The 22,115-nt window shown below is 35.7% G+C and overlaps 2 protein-coding genes across 11 annotated transcripts in view; both read right to left on the bottom strand.

The window, feature by feature from the left end:
• Positions 1-22,115, bottom strand: part of LOC127508736 (stonustoxin subunit alpha-like) — a 553,058-nt gene that overhangs the window by 25,836 nt on the left and 505,107 nt on the right. For 2 of the 10 annotated variants that reach the window (XM_051887050.1, XM_051887051.1), the window contains exons 1-2: positions 1,044-1,373; positions 716-889 (exon numbers count right to left, since the gene is read on the bottom strand). The exons of the other annotated variants lie outside the window; for them this stretch is intronic. In XM_051887050.1, coding sequence (XP_051743010.1) covers positions 716-889; positions 1,044-1,309 — 440 coding nt within the window. In that variant the 5' untranslated portion in view covers positions 1,310-1,373. Of the gene's footprint in view, positions 1-715; positions 890-1,043; positions 1,374-22,115 lie in introns of those variants that run through there. 10 annotated transcript variants of the gene reach the window in all.
• LOC127508798 (protein NLRC3-like) lies at positions 1,569-19,687 on the bottom strand. The gene is made up of 5 exons (XM_051887173.1): positions 19,591-19,687; positions 7,997-8,083; positions 7,784-7,921; positions 6,401-6,448; positions 1,569-2,863 (listed from the first exon to the last, which is right to left on the bottom strand). Exons 2-5 carry the CDS (start codon positions 8,061-8,063, stop codon positions 1,569-1,571), a joined length of 1,548 nt encoding a protein of 515 aa, XP_051743133.1. The 5' UTR covers positions 8,064-8,083; positions 19,591-19,687.

Below are 22,115 nucleotides of genomic sequence, written 5' to 3'. Positions count from 1 at the left end.
TCAGATCGCACATCATGTTCGTTTACTTTATTTTGCGAAAAGCACAACGTTTTTTTTTTTGGTGTGTACACAAAAAAAAAGTACACACTTAACACTTTAGAACGATGTATAACACTGGTATGTGTGATCAAATTCTTTTTGTGAAAACCGAAATCTGCCTTGGGTGCTTGGACCCATAAATAAATAAATAAATACTTTTAATGTTGCGATCCTATTGGACTTATGATAGCAACCTGAATTGTAACAAAGCACTGTTGGCCAGAGGAGAACTGGCACCCCGACTAAGCCTGGTTTCTCCCAAGGTTTTTTTTCTCCATTTTAACACCAATTTGCCACTTGTCTGCCACCTGATGTCACCTGATGGAGTTTGGGTTCCTTGCCGCTGTCGCCTCTGGCTTGCTTAGTTGGGGACACTTGACTTGACATTTGATATTCAACAGTGCTTTGATCTGCCTGCATTGACACTATTCTTTAAGAGCTGCTGTGCAGCCAAACAATGTACCAGTTATCAATGTAAAGCTGCTTTGACACAATCTACATTGTAAAAAGCGCTATATAAATAAAGGTGACTTGACTTGACTTGACTTGGAGAAAACACCACTGATACATTCATACAACAATATAGACAGGGGAAAATATGTGCTAGTCATAGTTATGAAACAGCTATTCATCCACTTATTTGAACATAGTAAATGAGTGAATGTGAATGCCAAACCTCAGTATATTCAGTTGACAGTGAGAACTCTTCAGCCCATCAGAAAGCAACTTCACTCCTGAATCCTTCAGTTGATTGCTACGCAGGTCCAACTCTCTCAGATGGGACTTTGGTGATTGTAGAACTAAAGATATAGTTTCACAGCATGTTTCATCAAGACCACAGCCATCAAATCTGCCAAAATAGAATGTTTACCCAGATTATTTTCTGATGTTATCATCAGAACAAGATGCTATTTCAGTATTATATCAACAATATTTTGACATTCAGTTGTTAAGCGATGTAGAATAAAACCTTTAATTAACCAGTGATCTGTGAAATTACTCACAAGGCTTTTCTGCAGCATCTCACAGCTGGAACGAGTCTCTTGTAGTCTGCGTGTGATGAGGTGAACCTCTTTGGGTTGAAGTCATCCAGCACCTTCTCTGACATCAGCAGTATGTAGGTCAGCACTGTGCACATTGAAGATGAGAGTTCTCTTCCTGGATGTGCATCTGAACTGATGTATCTCTGGATCTCTTCATATAATGAATGGTCCTTGAGCTCAAGTAAGCAGTAGAATAGGTTGACTGAAGCTTCATCTGAGATATCCATGTATTGTACTTGTTTAATGTGTTCAGTTGTTTTTGTGATGCTCTTTGTGGTATCTTTGGTGCGTGTGAAGAGGCCTTTGAGCAGGTTTTGACTGGAATCCAGTGAAATTCCCAGCAGAAACCGCAGGAACAGGTCAAGATGTCCTCTCTTACTCTTCAGGGCTTTATCAATGGCCCTCTTCGTTAAGTCATGAAATCTGACTTTTCTAAATATCTTTTTAAAGAACAACTGAAGCCTTACAGCTGTATTTTGTGAATCTTCAAAGAAAAAAATGAAGCCCCTGCATGTCTCTGTTCAGGTAACAGAAAAATACATGTACTGCTGCAAGAAACTCTTGAATGCTCAGATGCACAAAGTAGAAGACCTTTACTTCATGAAGACCAACTTCCTTCTTAAAAATCTCAGTGATCATTCCTGTGGACTCAAAGTCTATTTTCAGATCAATACTACATTCTTTCAGATCTTTCTCATAGAACACAATGTTTTCCTTCTTCAGCTGTTCAAACGCTAGCTTGGCTAATTTCTGAATAATTTCTCTGTTCGAATCTAAGAGCTTTGTATATTCTCTTTCTTCTTGCTCATCATACTTCTGGCTCTTCATGTTCATCTGTATCAGCAGGAAGTGAATGTACATTTCAGTGAGTGTTGTGCTGATGTTCTCTGTATTGTTCTTGAGAATATTCTGAAGTACTGTGGCCGTGATCCAGCAGAACACAGGAATGTGACACATGATGTAGAGACTACGAGACTTCTTAATGTGTGAGATGATTCTGGAGGCCTGAGTCTTATCTGTGATTCTCTTTCTGAAGTACTCCTCCTTCTGTTGGTCAGTAAATCCTCGCACCTCTGTGGACAAACCCACATACTGAGGAGGGATCTGATTGGCTGCTGCTGGTCGTGAGGTCACCCAGACGAGAGCTGATGGAAGCAACTTCCCTTTGACCAGACTTGTGAACAGCACATCTACAGATGATCTTTCCTCAACATTGTTTAATGTTTCACTTTTGAAATTCAAAGGCAGGCGACTCTCATCAAGTCCATCAAATATGAATGCAAGTTTACATTTCTTATATAATTTTGATTTTTCCAGATCCTTCAATTGAGGATAAAATTTCAGCAGAAACTCATGGAGATTGAACTCTCTGTCTTTAATGCTGTTAATATCTCGGAATGGAAGCAGGAACACACAGTGTATATCACGATTGGCTTTTCCTTCTGCCCAGTCCATTATGAACTTGTGCACAGAGACAGTTTTTCCAATGCCAGCGACTCCCTTGGTCAGCACAATCTTTTCTTCATTTTTTCCTCTTAGTAATGTAAATATATCATTGCATTTGATTGGTTTGTCCTGTGTTTTTTTGCACTTGAAAGCATCATCAATCTTCAGAATCTCATGTTCCTGATTGACATCTTTCATATCTCCCTCTGTGATGAAGAGTTCTGTGTAAACATCCTTAAGAAGTGCTTCATTTTCTTTCTTGCACTCAAAAATATGTTCTGCTTTCTTCATGTCGGTTTTGTGAGATCCCAAGAAATTTTTCAGATTCAAATCCTCTGTTATAAAAGATAAATAAAAAATAAAAAAATGGGGGAAAGCCATAAAAAAACGTAAAAAAAAGAAACATTTACATTTACTGAAATTATTAATAAAAACTGTCATAGACCAAAAACTATTTTTAATATTATCAATGCAACTATCAACCCTCCTGTCTGCTCTTTCCCTGATGTGTCTTCATCTTTGTGTGAGGACTTTCTAAAGTTTTTTGTTAATAAGATAAGTGATCTAAGACTGGTAATTTCTCACTTTTCTTCTGATTCCTCAATTCCCCCTTGTTGTTCTGCTGTTTTTAGTCAGTTTAACCCTATTACTGGCACTCAGCTCCAAGAAATAGTAGATCACCTTAATCCTTCAGGCTCCTGTACTGATGTTATCCCTCCTTTCTACCTTAAACAAGTCTTTGATGTTGTTGGTTCTCATCTTCTGATCATGTTAAATCGCTGTTTAGAATCTGGTATCATACCTGATTTGCTTAAACACGCATCAGTCCACCCACTGCTCAAAAAACTTAGGTTTAAAATTGGCTAACACTGTGGGGTCTATTTCAAATTTGTCTTTTATTTCTAAGATCTTGAAGAAAATAATCCTCCAACAATTACAAAGTTTCCTAGCGGATAATGCAATTTTTTAAATTTTTCAATCTGGTTTTAGAAAACATCACTTCACAGAGACTGCTTTGTTAAGGGTTTTTAATGATATACTAATGACCTGTGATTCAGGTGACTATGCTGTTCTCGTGCTTTTAGATCTAACTGCTGCTTTTGATACAGTAGATCTTGCTGTTCTTATTGCCCGGTTGGAACAGTGTGCAGGCATTACAGGCAGTGCACTTGAGTGGTTTAAATCATATTTTACCAACAGAAGCTTCTCAGTGAAGATCAGACAACATATATCTAGTAATGCTGTGTTATCTTGTGGGGTTCCTCAACGGTCTATTCTGGCCCCTATTATTTTTTCTTTATATATGCTTCCACTTGGTTCCATTTTTAGAAAACATGGGCTGTCATTCCATTGTTACGCTGATGACACACAAATGTATCTGCCTTTAAAACAAAATTCTTATTGTTTGAATGACCTGTTTGACTGATATAAAGGCCTGGCTGTCTTCAAACTTTCTGAATTTCAATGAGAGTAAAACAGAAATGATCATTTTTGGACCCTCTGATTCCTCTACTACTCCTAAATTAAATTTTGGTGGTTTGTCCTCTTGTGTAAAGCCCTTGGTGAGAAATTTGGGTGTTATGTTTGATGAATCTCTGAAATTTGATAGGCAGATAAATTCAGTTGTCAAATCCTGCTTTTTCCAGCTCCGACTCTTATCAAAAGTAAAGTCATTTCTTTCTTTTAAAAATTTTGAAAAAGTAATCCATGCTTTTATTTCTTCACGGTTGGATTACTGCAACTCTTTACATTGGGCTTACATTCAGCTATGTCCCGATTACAGGTAGTCCAAAATGCGGCAGCGAGACTTTTGATGGGTGCACGGAAACGGGATCATATCACTCATATTTTATGTTCCCTACACTGGTTACCAGTACACTACAGAGTGGATTTTAAAATTTTACTTCTTGTTTATAAATCCCTAAATGAAATGGCTCCAGCTTACCTCTCCACCCTTTTGACTGAGCACCATCCAACCAGATCACTTCGATCATCTAATCAGAGACTCCTGTCTATCCCTAAATCTAGGTTAAAATGTAGGGGGGACCGTGCCTTTTCTGTAGTTGGTCCTATACTCTGGAATGATTTTCCCATTTCAATTAGACTGGCTTCATCTCTATCTGTTTTTAAATCTAAGTTGAAAACATATTTGTTTGATAAGGCATACAATACATGTTGAAGCACCCTTACATTGTCTTTTATTGTTATATTTTAATGCTGAAGCACAAATTTCTAGTCTATTTTATGGTATGTTTTTACAATTCTCTGTGTATGTGTTTTATTGCTTAATAATTTTTTTGTCTTTTTACTTAGTGTTTTTAGCTATTGTAAAGCACATTGGACAATGTAGATTGCCATTGCCATATCTTGTTTTTATGTTAGTGTATAAAAAAAAGTCACACTCTTTGGGGTCTCCACAGACCCCAGGCAACAAAATGTAATTTTGTAACAAAATAATTGTTTATTTTAAAACAAATGTAATTTTACTCTGTTTATTAATGTTTTTACTTCATATTTGTGCAGTTTTTGGAGGATTTATCATATCTTACAAATTTATATAAATAAATCAATAAATATTTTGTTGAGTAGGTTTTATACAAAAACAGCTTTTTATGTAAAATTCACTTTATAAAAGACCCACATTTCTAAATTTAATTCATAGGGATAACAGGGATAATTTGACATGGTTTAGTGTAAGATTTTTGCCCATCTTTTGGAAAATGCAGTTTTAAAAGTAAAAAAAAAAACAAAAACGATCACTTTTACCAGTAAATGGCTGGAAGATTGTGTATTGTGCATTTTTTAGTAACAAGTTTGTTTTTGTGGCTTGAATTAAGTCTGTACTTGATTTAGAGAAATAATAATATAGACCGTCCTTTCTCTTACAGTTTGTGCTGTTTTTACAAATACCTTAATTCAAACTCATTGACGCCAATTTGTTATTTCTAGAAGTGATCTTCATTGTTTTGGACTGTTACCTTGAACTTGAGAACAGTACAGAATGACATGACCGGCATGTGCCGAGAGCGCCACTATTTGCCATGTGCTATTTGACTGACTGAAAGACATCTTTTCACAAGTATTTTTCAGTTGGATTTATATCTAAGCATTATGAAATCACAATTATGACAATAAATTTTTTCTTGTCAAAGTTTAGCAATTTTTTGTACTGGAAAAAAATATGTTTCTCAAAAATGTTGATTTTGAGGATTAATTTTTTCCATTTTGTAAGTGGGGTCTCATCATAATGTAACAATATTGAAAAACTGATTTTTTTTCTTTTTACTAAACTTTGACAAAAAGTAGCTTTTATTGTTATAATTGTGATTTCATAATATTTAGACATGAATCCAACTGAACAATACTTGTGAAAAGATGTCTTTCAGTCAGTCAAATAGCACATACTGGAGCTCTGCAGTATCTACTGGTAAAAGTGATAGTTTTTTTTTTTACTTTTAAAACTGCATTTACCAAAAGATGGGCACAAATCTTACACTAAACCATGTCAAATTATCCATGTTATCCCCATGAATGAAATTTAGAAATGTGGGTCTTTTATAAAGTGAATTTTACATAAAAAGCTGTTTTTGTATAAAAACCTATTTAAAAAAATATTTTTTAATTTATTTATATAAATTTAAAAAATATGATAAATCCTCCAAAACCTGCACAAATGTCGAGTAAAATTACATTTGTTTTAAAAAAAAAATTTATTTTGTTGCAAAATTACATTTTGTTGCCTGGGGTCTGTAGAGACCCCAAAGACCCTGAGTGTACTTCCCAAACGAAAACCGCACAAGGTTTGATGATGGAACAGTATTCTAAAGTGTTACCAACTAGCCTTAAGAGAATATGACTGTTAAAGAAGTCACCTTGCTCTTCTGTGTGTTTCTCTGCTGCCGCTGTACTTTTTTGTGGCTCTGTGAGGAGAGAGAAAATGAGGAAAGTAATATATATATATATACACAGTCACAAAAGAAAATAAGAAAAAAAGCGTGTCTGCCTATGAACAATATGACCATAAAATGAAATGTGAGGTTTAGAGGCCTCCTACAGCCCTCCCTTTTATTCTCTTCCTGAGTGTAATATAAGTCACCATTCACTTCCTTTATGTTCAGTCACCATAGAGAATATGTGAGTGAAGAAATGTTTCATAGCCTCTTTTGTATTTTTCCATAACTGCCTTATAAGGAGTTGTTTTTCAAGTGTGCAAATATCTGCTTCTTTTCCTCTTATTTCTAGCCATCTTATTCGTGTTTTTCTTTGTTCAAGGTTATGTTCCATATTTGTTGTTTCTGACTCTGATATGATTCATTTTATGGTTTTTATCAGAGGGCTACATCCAGGATGGGGGTGTCACTTTTTTCTATGGAAAGTATAAATTGTGTATGTAACAAGTATAGAAATTACACTGTTAAATATACTGTATGTGTTGAGTATAATTCACACAAAATTGTTCATTTATACGTCTTGTGTGGTTACCTGAGCAAAATGAGTGCTTTTCCTTTAAGTGTTGTGTGAACACAAGGTGACTTAACTTCCTGTTCTGTCTCCTCCTCTTCCCTTTTGTAATGTAATCTAATGGGAGAGGCAGGTTTCTTTTGATTTCCTGATAATCTTATTTAATCCTCATCTTAATGCTTTTATATCAATATTTTCACTTTTTTAACTTGTGTGTATAATATTATTTTACTTATCTGTGTGATTATTTTTGTCATTTTACACTTTGAGTTATATTTTTGTCTTAAATGTGGAAGTGAGCACATGGTGATGAATGTACAACACATTTGTTTTATAGAGCACAATAAGGGCCATCTAATCTGAGAGGCTGCTTGTTTGTTTTGTGTCGATTAGAGTAAAAAGATCCAGTGAATTTGCCTCCTGCTGTCCTGTGTCTGTCTCCACAATGCTACACAACACAACGCAGAACAGGTTTTCAATAACTGGTGTTGCTGACAGCGCATCACTCTGGGCATACGCGAGCCACCGGTTACATGTAAACTGCTCAAAAAAGATTCAAGATTTGAGACTTGACATGTTCGTGTGATAATTCTTTCCACAGCTGCACAGCTGCAGACCATTTATAACTGAGAGGGACTGAAAAGCAATGGTACTTGACTGAAGAGTAAGAGAAATCTAATTCTTACATGAACTTTTATAGGAAAAGGGTTCACAATCACTGAGCATTATTTCACTCATCAAGCTATTAACTGACAGCTAATGTGTCTCAGTGAGCACAGCTATAGTGATAGTACCATTTCCTGCAGGGTTCGTGATGAAGGTCACTGGTCCTGTGATGGTGTTTCCAAGGAGTACAGGAGCATTTACAGTTGCTCCCGTCTGAGCATTCAGATCAACACTGACTCCAGTGTGAGCGCTGCTGCTCATCTGAACTGGAATAGAGACAGAGATTAATTACATTTCCTAAATGACAACTTTAACATTACTGATATTATTCTCTTCATTACCTTCCTTGTGTTTCAGCTCGTCTTCTTCAAGCTCATCTAGTGTGTCACAATGATCAACAGATGCCATCGTCCTTCACTGACTCACTGCTGTTGGACATGAAGAAAAAGGTTTTGAATTGCTCCACTGTTACCACTTTCCAAAATTAACATTTTTCTCATGCACAAGCTTTCCTTTCGTCACTCTCATCAAACATGATGCTCTCTACAGATTTGCTCTCACCTGAGATTCTCGAGCAATGCCAAGTGTGTCATTCTCAAAACCAGTTATAACACAATAAACACCATTCCTATGATACAATGTGAAACCCTTTTGTATTCTATTGAGAATGTAGTCAAATGCTATGGAGAAAGTCAAACATGATCTAAAAACAGCCTCTAAAAACAGGCACTAAAAAGACTGATGAAAAGAGAGGAAAACATGATGATCCTGCAAGCTTTCCACCTTTCCTAGAATTTATCACATTCTATTGTATTTATTGTGGTACGTTTTAACTAACTTGAAGAATTTATAATATGTAATAAATGCTATGGTTAATAAATTACAAGAACTACTCTTTTATAAGGCCAAATTCAAGTTAGTTAAGAAAATATTGTTTGGAGGAAACATAATAGGCCTGTGTAGCGTCATTATAGATTATATAGTATTTTATATTTAAATACATCTGAAAAGTCATGGAAAGTAAAAAAAAAAAAAAAAAAAAAACTTCCCAACTAGAGTCCCCCCAGTGAATTTCAGCCATTTCCAGCCCTGGTTATTGGAATACTTCTTTCATATAGTGGAAAATCTTTGGATTTTGGTCTATTTTTGCTTCCTAGTCTTCTTTTACTCTAATGGAAAGAAAACTTTCAAAATACACATTTTTAGATGGTGTTTGTTTTAAGCCTACTACCCTCTGTCTGTTTGCATCTGTAGACTTCTTCTAAATAAACCAATACAATCTGCATTTTCCTTTCAAGGGAACTCGTGCTGCGTCAAATGCTTTGGGAACGCCTCTGCGATTACGTCGTGAAGCACGTATGAAATCAGTCCAATAGGGTGACGGAACATCATAGGCGGGTGACGTCACTGACCAGGAACTATAAAGCCTACCCTACTCTAAATCATCAGCAATTTCAACTGCAACCTGAAGGCTTGTATATTAACCTTGTCCACTAGATGGAACTATAAGATAAGGAATCATTTTAGACTAATATTATTAATTTGTTTTCTATCCCTTTGAATGGAAATAAATGCATTGATTTATCTAAATTATTTGTGTTACTTGTGTATTGACAGTATAGTTCATTTACATGTAAGTTTGTGAAATGTGAATCACTAATAGCATATTTGATGGTGGAAAAATATATTTTTTAATATGATTAATGTTAAATCATCTACATGATGAGATGTGTTAACTTACCTGCATTTTTCCATATTTTTGTATTTTTTATAATTATTTCTTATTAATTTAGTAAAGTTTTATTTAACAGGCGGTGATTTCAATAAATATTAGTAGTAGCAAGTAGGCTATTGTTTTGAAAATAACAAAATCAAGTCCATCACTTGGAGAAAATGCATTCCTCCCTTCACTCTAAAGAAAAACAGTACCAAATTATGGTTCTTCAGCTTGTAGCAATAGCAGAACCCCTTTTGGTGCTAAATAGATCCCCTGATGTCACATGGATTATTTTACCGATCACCTTGATTGTGGTAGTAACCTTGCTGTCTGAGGGCTGTCAGAGTTTATCAAAAATATCTTAATTTCTGTTGCAAAAATTCCCGGAGGTCGGGAACGGATGTTTGCCACTGGCACAGACCGGATTCCAGCTCTGGGATTTGATACAGAACCTACACTTGAATTTCTACACATTCCAGTAAATAGATCACAACGAATTTATCCAGAGGCTAACACATGCGGTTTAGTCCTGAGGCTTCCGCTGCATGCCTCGTATGAAAGACTAGCCTAGTATTATTCATGTTGATTACTTTTTCTTTTTTTCATTCTTGATTTTGTATTTTTGTTGAAATATTGATTTTTTTGTTATAAATATTAAATAATGTTTAACAACATTAAGTGTCTGTTTTGCATTTTTTTCATGTCTAAATAGTAAATGTTTGTAACCCACAATAAAAAAATAAATAACAGTAAATGATAATAAATATAACATAATAAAAATAATACTTCCGTTTATAAATACATTTAATTTATTAGGTGCCTATGGGAAATGTGAATAAAAGTATGTAAAAATAAATAGTATCAAATAAATTAAATACAAATATGCCTGTAAGGATAACTAGCACACGTCAAACCAGAGATCAGTGGCATAATGTAATGAACAAGCGGAAAGATTAAAGAGATTACTGACTAAAATAAGTAATTCGTTGATTTTAAGATAAGATTATAGATTATGCAAGATTATGCAAGATAAAGATTATATTTACCTGTTTATGGACCTAAAAAAAATTATATGAATAAGAAACAGCGGTTTTGGTGAGTTTCGACTCATTGTGCCACATTTCTATTGTGTTTGGTTTATATTTTGTGTTCAGTGTAATGTATTTTTTTCTTTGCTCTGTGATGAATTTGTTCTTATCTGTGAAAAAAAGTTAGCTCTGAAATGATCAAATTCAAAATAAGTATAATCAATTAATTAACTATTATTAATACTATTCATAAAAGACTATCAAACTACTTTATCCACTACGGCACTTTAACTTATTTCTAAACTAATTTGTAATTTTTACAAAAAAAAAAAAAAATGTAGGAAAGAAGACTTTTAATACTTAGCATTTGTCATCTGCTAGAATCTCCTTCACCTGAATAACTGTATCTAAGATCTGGTCTCCAGTATACAGTAATTTTACATTTTTATACAGCTGCTATTCTGAGAACCCAAAACTTCTAATGATTCAATTACTAATTATGATGACCTATAAATTATAGACAACTCCCCACAACATATAATAAAGCAATGTATATCTATCATTACCATTCACTGTTTTCCTAAATGAGAGAAAGCTGAGTACAAACATTGTCTTCAATTAATGATTAAAAACAGCAAAATGCTGAGCAAACAAGAAAAAAAAAAAATGGAAAAAACACAAGAAAACAGATAAATATGTACAGCTGAGCTGTACAGTACATATTAATGGTTTCAAGAGTTTTCACAATTTCTCTGCAATCAACCATTTTAAGAAATCTCAATAATCATATTTTTGAGGGACATAGAAAAGTCTTCCATAAGTCTCCTTTTAATTTTTATATTCCAGAGAAGAAAGAAAAAGAAATACGTGTTTGGGACAACATAAACATCTCTATCCCTTTAACCCTGTGGTACTGTTTAGTTCAACAGTTGAGTTTGTGGCAGAACCATTTACAGTCCTTGAATTATTTTATTCTATGCTTGGTCATTTTTTTCCCACAATAACTTGCATTTGGGAATGTGGACAAAACTTGTACTGTTGAAATTATTTGTAGCAACTTAAAAACATACGCCAGCAACACATGAATGCATCAATATATTTATAAATAAATGTTTAGGGTTTCAAAATACAACTTTAAACTGTTGGGTTTAGTTTTTCTATCATAAACATGTGGCCAAAGATAAAGATTAAATGCATTTAAACATTAGAGAATCAATGGTTTGATTTTCATGATGTAAAGTTTAACAACAATCGTCAGGCCGCTGTCGCCGTCTGCTGGCATTTGTTAGGCTATCACACGCTATTTTATTGTTTATCCATTTCTTAATGTATTTTAATAGTGTTGGTCAGTAAAACAATATGACTACTTACTTTTGATACTTTATTTCAACCAATTATTATTGCCTCATTATTAAATGCATTTAATAATATAAATAGCTAAATAAAATCTTAAGCAGATGATTAACAAAATAATCATTACTGACAGCCCTAGTTAATTTGACATTTGAAAATTAACCTGCATTGTTATGAAATTTGTGATTAGAATAGTATTTTCCTATATTTTGTAATTGTTGATTTCTTGAAAATAATAGGCTATTAAAATGATTTCATCTCCTGAAAACAATATTGCATATAGTCTGATATTGTGAGCTAATCTATTCACACATTGTATAGTCAGCTGTATTAATTAAAATTCTTACCACTATCAAAAGTAAAAGCTCAGAATGACATTGTCACAGACTGACTGTGACCTAGGACTTTTATTTTGAAGGATGGAAGCCCGTTTCTGCCACAATTGAGTAAAAAAATACAATTCTGTAAGTCATAATAATGAGAAACTTTCTCATAATTATGACTTAGTATCTCATTATATTGAGAAATTTTCTCATAACAATGACTTAGTATCTCATTATATTGAGAAATTTTCTCATAACAATGACTTAGTATCTCATAATAACGAGAAACTTTCTCGTAATTATGACTTAGTTTCTCATAATAATGAGAAACTTCTACGCATGCGCAAAGCAGCGGGGCAGTGACACGCTAGCGACATCCGCTGGTCAAATGCGATAACTCCGCAACCATGGCACGTTCTGCAAAAGTGTAATCTATAATATCATTAAATAAGTAACATTATTGATAAATTATCAGTAGCCTATGAGACGGGATATAGTCGTTTATTCATTTGTATTTTTGTGTATGAACAAGCAGAAACACAGAGTGGTGATCCATGGATTTCAAACAGATAGAGGAATGATAAGACAGCGCACACCTACATATCCGAGTCTGTTAAAGAACGCTTCACCTGGAAAGCTGTCTTTTGCATACATTCTAATGAGTCATAAACATCTTAAAAGGTGTTTTCTGTAGGAATATCACTGGAATGAAGGTTTATGACTGGGCAAGTGCTTTAGGACCCGGTTTATATTAGAAAAGCTTTCCAGCGCCTTGTCTAGGCAAACCTGCACATCAAATAGCCTAGACTCATCCGCGAAATACGTGTTAACGTTAACACATAAACCCACACATTTTATGAAGACATTGCACTTAAACTTAACGAATACATGTCATATTCCTTCGTTAATCTGATAGTTGTGTAAGCCGTCGCGTTCATGCAACAGTTTCCACCGTTACCACGGAAACCACTTTGCGTTCCACCTTCTCGTGCGCATGGAAAAGTATTGAAGATATACTGATAATTTATAATAACTGATGTTCTTTAATGATACTATAGATAGACTGCACTTTGTAGATTACTTTAACGAAAACAACTGTTTTGCATAACGTGCCATGTTTGGTGTTCTCGCATTTACGAGACTTTGACCAGCGGATGTCGCTAGCGTGCCACGCCCTTCTGCTCCGCTGCTCTGCGCATGCGTAGAAGTTTCTCATTATTATGAGAAAGTTTCTCGTTATTATGAGAAACTAAGTTATTATTATGAGAAAGTTTCTCGTTATTATGACTTACAGAATTATATTTTTTTACTTAATTGTGGCGGAAACGGGCTTCCATATTCCACCACTACCCATACATACAAACAAACTAAATGACGGCAAACTATACCATCCTTATGTAGTTGTATGTTTGTAGCCCTAATTTTGGTGTTGTGACATCCCATTTATCATCCGAAGTTGTTAGTTTTGTTTTTGCCTGTTTAAATGTTTAATGTTCAGTGATGCATGCTGTTCCAATATCATTACACAGAAATGAATACTTTACACAATAAGTGTTTATTTCATTTCATTTAGTTTTCAAGTTAACTTAAATGCATTTCAAACAGCTACACACCTTCTGGTGCTCCTCTCACTTGCCAAACCTGTCCACATGGGAAGTAGCCATATTTAAGCTAACATTTGCTCATGGCAGATTTCTCCATCTGGTTCTGAACTCATAGGAGAGGGAGAGAACCGTGGATGTAAGTGTTTTCTTATATGTCTTGTATTTGTTGTTTTGAGCAATTTAAACTGTAATAGATGCAAATGATGTATGTTGTAGAGCCGAACTATAATGAAGGTATGATGGTTTTATTTTGTCATCTGCTTGCAACTTATAGGTTTCCCCCTAAAAATGGTATGTCCCAAATATAGGAAGGAGCCAAAGCTTTAAAAGGCAGCCATTTTAGGGGAAGTTAGGGTGGAGAGGTTGAATTGTATGTGTATTTTTGGGCCTGGACTTTGGCATAGCTAAACTTACATTTGTTTATATATTGTAAATAACTTTGATTTATTTCCTTTTGTTTGTTTTTTATGTTTTGTTTCTTTTTGACTATTGCTACTGTGCACACCTTGGAGAACTACAATTTTGCACCTTTGGGATAAAAACCACTCTGAACTGTGCATTTTTGTCCCCTGCTATCTTTGTTTACACCTCTGGCCATTGGTACATCCTAACAGACATATCCCAGAATATTATGTTTATAGATTATAATTATAAATTTTACATGCTTATATTTGAAGTTGGTAATAATCATGAACATAACATAAAATTGCGACTGAGTATAATTTGCACAGTCATTAATCTCAAAGAGAAAGTGAATGAATTCTTTTTTAATTATTAGGTTTTTAAACAGTAGGCTACAGAGATTACATACAACTTTGTGTGCAATACACCATTTGTATCAAGGATATATCCAGTGTCATCAGAACACAGGAAAGTAAAAGAAAAAAGTGATTGATAAAGAAAATACGAAAACATAGGAAAAAACGTGCCCCTTCTCCGGCGTTGGTCTCACGCGTCTGTGTTGCGATGTACTCGTTCTCCGGCGTTAGTGTCACGCATCTGTGTTGCGACGTACCCCTTCTCACACGTAAAAAGTACACGACTGTTTCCTTCGGTTGGTAATCAATGGCACGCTCCGCCCCCCCATAGAGCGGCGGCTCAGTATTGGCCACCTCCTGCGTCATCATCACACACGAGTCATGGTGCTCACGTGAACAGCGTATGCTGATGCTGAGCCGGTGTTTGGACGTAAACACGGAAGCGCTGCACTGTGTCAGCTGCGTATAGGAGACTGACAGGGTTTTTCAGCATCTTCTGCATATTTGACACCTTTCCAATGACTGTATAATTTTGCGATTCATCTTTTCACACAGAGTACAATTGAGTGACTCATACACAACTATTACAAATGGTGGAAACATTCACTTGATGCTCAAGAAGGAAACAATGCAATAAGAGCAGGGGGTCTTAACTTTGAACAGGATGATGTGAAAATTTTGTTAAATATTTTGTTTAAAGGCCATATTTTTTATTTAGTACTGCACTTCAGAAGCTAATACTTCCATGTTTCACAGAAAACAAAATAATTACAATTTACCTTGTTCATGCAATTCAAAAAATGTACACACCCCAGCTCTTAATGCATTGTGTAGCATCAGTAATTTTTAGGGGTTATCTGCATTTTTTCCTTCAAGAAATACATTTTAAAAGTAACCTTGAGGTCTCGTGCTTTATGGGGCCCTCGCCAAATTTCATGAATTGACCGTGGCCCAGGATTTGAAGGGATTTCAGAGAATAAAATGGCAAAAGAACTAGAATTTATTGTTATGCATTTGAATATCTGCAAATAATACTTTTTATTTTAAAATAAGCACACGTTCACTTTTACACGATTTACACACGTTTCCGTTTTTTTTTAAGTTGCTTGGTTTATTGTGCTCATTTCCATCTTCACTCATCGATCTCATTATTTCAGATCGTAAACAGATTGAATTTATGTAATTTTTTTATTCCAAAGTCTGCTGTAAAATCTTTGATTTAATTTACTCTGTCATTTTAGATTGCTACCTGTTCCAGCCTTTCCAGTGCTGAAGACATTCATAATTTCAACTATCAGTATGCTCCTTTAAAATCTAGATATGTTCCATCCTCGCACACTTCTCCTTGGTTCAATGCTGAGCTTAGGGCAATGAAAACTGTGGGTTGTCATTTAGAAAGGCTTTATAAGAAAACTTGCCATAGTGTTCATTCCTTGGCATATGCTGAACACATTCAGCAGTACAGGGGAGCTCTTAATGTGGCTCGATGTTCTTATTTCTCAACATTTAATAAGTCCAAAAACAGGCCAAGAACATTATTTACCACCTATACAGTCTCTAGAAGGTTCCGATCAATTCTGCAATGCTTTCCTGAACTTTTTTTCAGAGTAAAACACTTCAGACCCATCAACCCCTTCCTTCTGTTGCCACTATTGAACCACTCTCTTCAAGCCTTACTCACAGCCTCTCTAGCTTTGACACTATTGTCCCTACAGTGGTTGATGAGACAATCAGGCTATTTAATTCTTCTACTAGTCTTCTTGACCCTGCACCTACCTCTTTACTGAAAAATTGGCTGACTGCTTTGTGTCACTACCGATCACTCATTTCATTAATACATCAATGTCCTCTGGAATTGTACCATCTAAGCTTAAGACTGCTGCTGTCACCCCTGTTCTTAAAAAGCATGGTCTTGATCCTTTGTCTCTAAGTAGCTACAGGCCCATTTCAAACCTTTCTTTTCTCTCTAAAATACTGGAAAAAGTTTGTTGCTTCTCAGTTACAGGCCCATCTGACAGCACATAACCTTTATGAGCCTTTCCAGTCTGGCTTTTGTCCGTTACACAGTACTGAAACAGCCCTGGTTAAGGTTCTTAATGATCTCCTCATAGTTTCCAATTCCGACACTCTTAGCGCGCTCCTTCTGTTAGACCTCAGCTCAGCTTTTGACACTGTAAATCACATGATTCTCCTGTCACGGCTTCCAGCAATTGGGATTTTTGGCAAAGCCTTTGACTGGTTTTTCTCTTATTTATCAGGGAGGCAACAATTTGTTGTATTCCAGAAGCATAAGTCATCCACCAAATCTATCAGTTCTGGTGTACCTCAAGGTTTTGTTTTGAGCCCTCTTCTTTTCACCATTTATATACTACCAATTGGACAAATTATCAAACGCTATGGGTTCAAGCATCCATCCTTCTCTCCTTCAAAAATCTCTTAAAAACACATTTCTCTGAATATTATTCCTCTGCTCATAGTCTGTAAATATATATATATATATATATATATATATATATATTTTTTTTTTTTTTTTTTTTTTTTTGTCTGTACATCTTTACCTTACCCTTGTAAGTGACTATGTGTTGTGCTTTTATGTTGATGATTATCTTGTTCTATTCCTTAATCTCTGTAAAGCGACCTTGGGTGTTGAAAGGCGCTATATAAATAAAAATTATTATTATTTATTTTTTTTTAAATCATATGCCTATAATATGACGAAAACGGCTCTGTTAATGTTTCTTGTCTCATCACATTCAAATGAATTAGATTAATCAGAATCACATACATTTTCTTTCTTTCTTTCCCCAAAGGGCAATTCATTATGCAACAAGACCAGCATACATACAGTACAGTTTACAAAACATCAGAAACTCATAAACACAACACAAGACAGCAGCCAATGCAGACATCTACCTGCTTCCCACAGCTCCCCCATACCTGAATTTAACAAAGAAATAACAGAGGGAATACATGAATGTTAATACCTGTTACTCCTAACAGTGGGAAATCTAATCCAAAATCCTGAAGGTAGAAAGTGAAATTCAGAATTTAGGGGATGGGAGTTATTCATTAAAATGGTTTGGGCTTTCAACCTGACAATAATACAAATCAGTAGGGTGGCTCTGATGATCTTACTACTGCTCTTGACTGTTTTCACCACCACAGTCTTTGCCTTAACACTAAGACTGCCATACCAGCATTTTAAAGAGAAAGTTATAACAGACTCAATGTAAGGCTTATAAAACAAGGTAATCAAAGACCTATCAATATTGTACTTTGATAAAAACAGATGTTGCTGGCCCTTTTTACAAATAATCTCCACATTAAAATTAAAATTCAACTTATTGTCAAACACACACCCCAAATACTTTTAAGATTCCACCAATTCAGCATTCTGCTCAATAATAATTATCTATATTCATTTCAAAATCAAAATGCTCATTATCTCAGTATTAAAGCTGTCACTTCAACAGTCCAGTATGGGAGTAAACTGGTTGTCAGCACCACCTGCTGTACTGATGTGAATGAATTTTGAAACATTTTCAGGATAAATAACCAGCAGAAAAACATCATACACGATTATGCTTAAATTCGAGAGGACAAGAAATTGTGATAATTAATGAAATATGATTCATAGTTCATCTGAATCAACACTGGACTGATTGAGCTGAATAACAACACTACTCTCTTTCAGAGCCGCTTTACAGCAGAATCTGAACCGTCTCCACAGCTGTTTCCATGACTGATCCTGTTTTTATCACTGTGAAGCTGTTTGACAAACTACATCAGTCCAGACAACATCCCAGCCATCGAAACACCAATGATGACAGAGACAGAAGAAGCTGCAAGAGAAAACAGCACTTGGATTATGAAAGCAAAGACACTTTCAGCTATTTCAAGATTTCCTCTGTGTCTTCCTCATTTGAACAGAGACTTGATTCCAGCAGAGCTGATGGAGAAGAGGATCTCCGGCCTGCTGGAAACAGCTCCAGGTTAACTTTACCAGGTTCAGCAGGTAATATAGTCACTGGTCCTGCCTCAAGCCTCGAGTGTCGAGTCTAGTTTATTTACAGAGCGCTTTACAACTACACTATAGACCAAAGACACTACAGTCAGTAAAAACACCATATATACATCATAAACAAAACAAAAGGATGTTTTTAAGTGAGATTTACACATCTCAATGGAGGAAACAGATCTGTTATCAGCCGGAAGGGCGTTACACAGCCTCAAACCAGACAGAGTCAATATGCTACTCTTTCTGTCACTGTTTTTTTTTAAAAACACACACACACAGGTTTGTTTTGTTATCTCAGTGAGGACTCTCCATAGTCATTTGGTTTATGAAGTGTTGTCATAAAACATGTTTATATTGTAATACACATGTCATTGCACACAGTTGTCCTCATAAACCATATATACAGTCAAACCAAAATGTATTCAGACACCTTGAACATTTCATTCATTGATGCAGTTTATTTTTTTATTTTTTTTAAAAAATGGTAATAAAATATGACAAGATCTCAGAGTTAAACTGTGTCAGATAACACTTAAGCAAAACATGGTCAGGTCAATGTGTCTGAATAATTTTTGGTCCTAAATTTGTATAAATAAGTCTTCGTCACAGTTTATTTTATTTTGCTATCCTCACTTACATACATTTATTTATATATATATATATATCTCATCTCAAAAACTGTATCTAGTGTCTGAATAATTTTTGGTTTAACTGTATATTTATACACTCACAGGCCTTCCAGAAAGCAGGTTTGTATCTCAGAGAAGATGTTTCAGGGTTAGTTTACTTCAGATAAACGTCTCTAAGCTTCAGATGTTTTCTATGGAGCCCCGCACATGACATGCAGGAAAAAAAGTAAATCGTGTGCACACTTTACATAGTTGTGTGCACGATTTAGCCTACTATTTTTTTCCTGCATGTCATGTGCGGGACTCCATAGTTTTCAGCACATGTGAAAGCACAGATTATGTGTCAGTTAATTATAAATCATTATTATTCAGCCCTACTTTTCCCATCTCACATTTCACAGACCTGCATTCAAAAGTCAAAATATTCTATGAATTTATGGACTTTTTTTTTTTCATCTATTTTGGAAAATATATGAAAACAACAAAAGAAAGATGAAACACTCACCTCAAACAATATTTCAAAAAAAATTTTTTTTTTTTCTCTTCTGAACTGTCGTGTTGAACAGCAGCTCTGAAATTGTTCACTTTATGTGAAATAAAGGAAGTGAAACTGCTTTCAAGTGTCAGCGACAGTCAGACGTCAGCAAACACACTAACTCTTCTCTGAAATGTGTGTTCTCACTAAACTGAATTTTATACTTGTGTTTTTTCAAGTTTGTTGATACAACCCAAATTCCGGAAATGTTGGGAGGTTTTTTAAATTTTAATAAAGTGAAAACTAAAAGACTTTCAAATCAAATAAGCCAATATTTTATTCACAATAGAACATAGATAATATAAATGTTTAAACTGATTTTATGTGTGTTGAATTTTATGCACAAAATGAGCTCATTTCAAATTTGATGCCTGCTACAGGTCTCAAAATAGTTGGGACGGGGGCATGTTTACCATGGTGTAGCATCTCCTCTTCTTTTCAAAACAGTGTGAAGACATCTGGGCATCGAGGTTATGAGTTTCTGGAGTTTTGTTTGGTGTTGGAATTTGGCCCCAAGAGCCTGATATAGGTTTCCAGCTTTTGTAGAGTTTGTGGTCATCTTTCGTTTAATGATGCGCCAAATGTTCTCTGTAGGTGAAAGTTCTGGACTGCAGGCAGGCCAATTCAGCACCCTGACTCTTCTACGATGAAACCATGCTGTTGTAATAGCTGCAGAACATGATTTTGCATTGTCCTGCTGAAATACACAAGGCCTTCCCTGAAATAGTCGTCGTCTGGAGGGGAGCACATGTTGCTCTAAAACCTTTATACACCTTTCAGCATTCATAGTGCCTTAGAAAACATGCAAGCTGCCCATAATGTATAATAATAATAATTTTTATTTATATAGCGCCTTTCCAGTATGCACTTGCAATGTATGCACTTATGCACCCCATACCATCAGAGATGCTGTTTTTTTAACTGAATGCTGATAACACGCTGGAAGGTTTCCATCCTCTTTAGCCCGGAGGTCACGGCGTCTGTGATTTCCAACAAGAATGTCAAATTTGGACTCGTCTGACCATAGAACACTTTTGCACTTTGAAACAGTCCATTTTAAATGAGCCTTGGCCCACAGGACACGACACTGCTTCTGGACCATGTTCACATATGGCTTCCTTTTTGCAGGATAGAGCTTTAGTTGGCATCTGCAGATGGCATGGCGGATTGTGTTTACCGACAGTGGTTTCTGGAAGTATTCCTGGGCCCATTTAGTAATGTCATTGACACAATCATGCCGATGAGTGAGGCATTGTGTCGTCTGAGGGCCCGAAGAGCATGGGCATCCAATAAAGGTCTTCGGCCTTGTCCCTTACGCACAGAGATTTCTCCAGTTTCTCTGAATCTTTTGATGATGTCATGCACTGTAGATGATGAGATTTGCAAAGCCTTTGCACTTTGACATTGAGGAACATTGTTTTTAAAGTTTTACGCACTCTTTAACAGTTTGCCCATCTTTAATTCTGAGAGACTCTGCCTCTCTAAGACAACCCTTTTATAGCTAATCATGTTACTTAATTTGTTGCTAGATGTTCTCTCAGCTGAATCTTTTCAAAATTTCTTGCTTTTTCAGCCATTTGTTGCCCCTGTGCCAACTTTCTTGAGACCTGTAGTGGGCATCAAAATTAAAATAAACACAGAACCAAGCAGGGTACATGGGCAAAGAGCACACCCATTTCCCTAAACTATAAACACTATTCCCCTGTTTTGACACATGAATCAGATTTGTTGAACTGTCACTGCAAAACTCTACACACAAATCCCTTCATTTCTCATTGCCTACAACAAGTTGTCATTTAGAAAGCACTAGCATTCAATTTTGTTCACTCAAGCCAGCATAATTGAGCTTGAGCTCAATTAGCACACAGTTACCCACACTGGAAACACTAAGAGTCAGAATTTATCACACACCAATCAGAACCTTTAATAGAGAGATAAAAGAGCCAGAGTCAGTTCATTCAGTTTTGGAACAATGGATCCAGAGAGACGTGATTGAAAAGGTCAAGGACACCAGAGAGGAGGAGGATGAGCAAGAGCGGTAAAGAGTGGAGGAAGAGGTGAAGGAAGAAGAGGACGAGGATGAGGGGCAAGGAGACAAGGAGTCTCAGATGAAATTTGTGCCACTAGTTGACCGTGTCCTTGTCCATGGTATGACTCTGAGGGAGGCTGGACAATGAGTTCAGCCAAACTTAAGTTGCTTCACCGTCGCCTCGATCATAAGAACCTTGAGAGAGCGAAACAGGTAGGTGTACCTCTGTGTACTCTACTGTAACTTTTGAGTGCTGTACTATTACAACACATGCATCAAATTGACTTGCATACAGATAGAGTTTCTGTGTACTTCTGTTTTTGTAGGACACAGAGATGATGGAATGGAAGAAGCCTGACTAGACATTTCAGTTGATGTATGCCAGGGGTGGATCAGGCATGCAAGAGGATTTTACCCCCACCGCCTGGATAGGGCCAGTGCAGCCTGTGATGTTGATGAGATTCTC

The sequence above is a fragment of the Ctenopharyngodon idella genome, chromosome 3 (genome assembly GCF_019924925.1).
Source record: "Ctenopharyngodon idella isolate HZGC_01 chromosome 3, HZGC01, whole genome shotgun sequence".
Lineage (NCBI taxonomy): Eukaryota > Metazoa > Chordata > Actinopteri > Cypriniformes > Xenocyprididae > Ctenopharyngodon > Ctenopharyngodon idella.
Note: the sequence above shows the minus strand (reverse complement) of the source record. Positions and strands in the feature narration are given on the sequence as shown.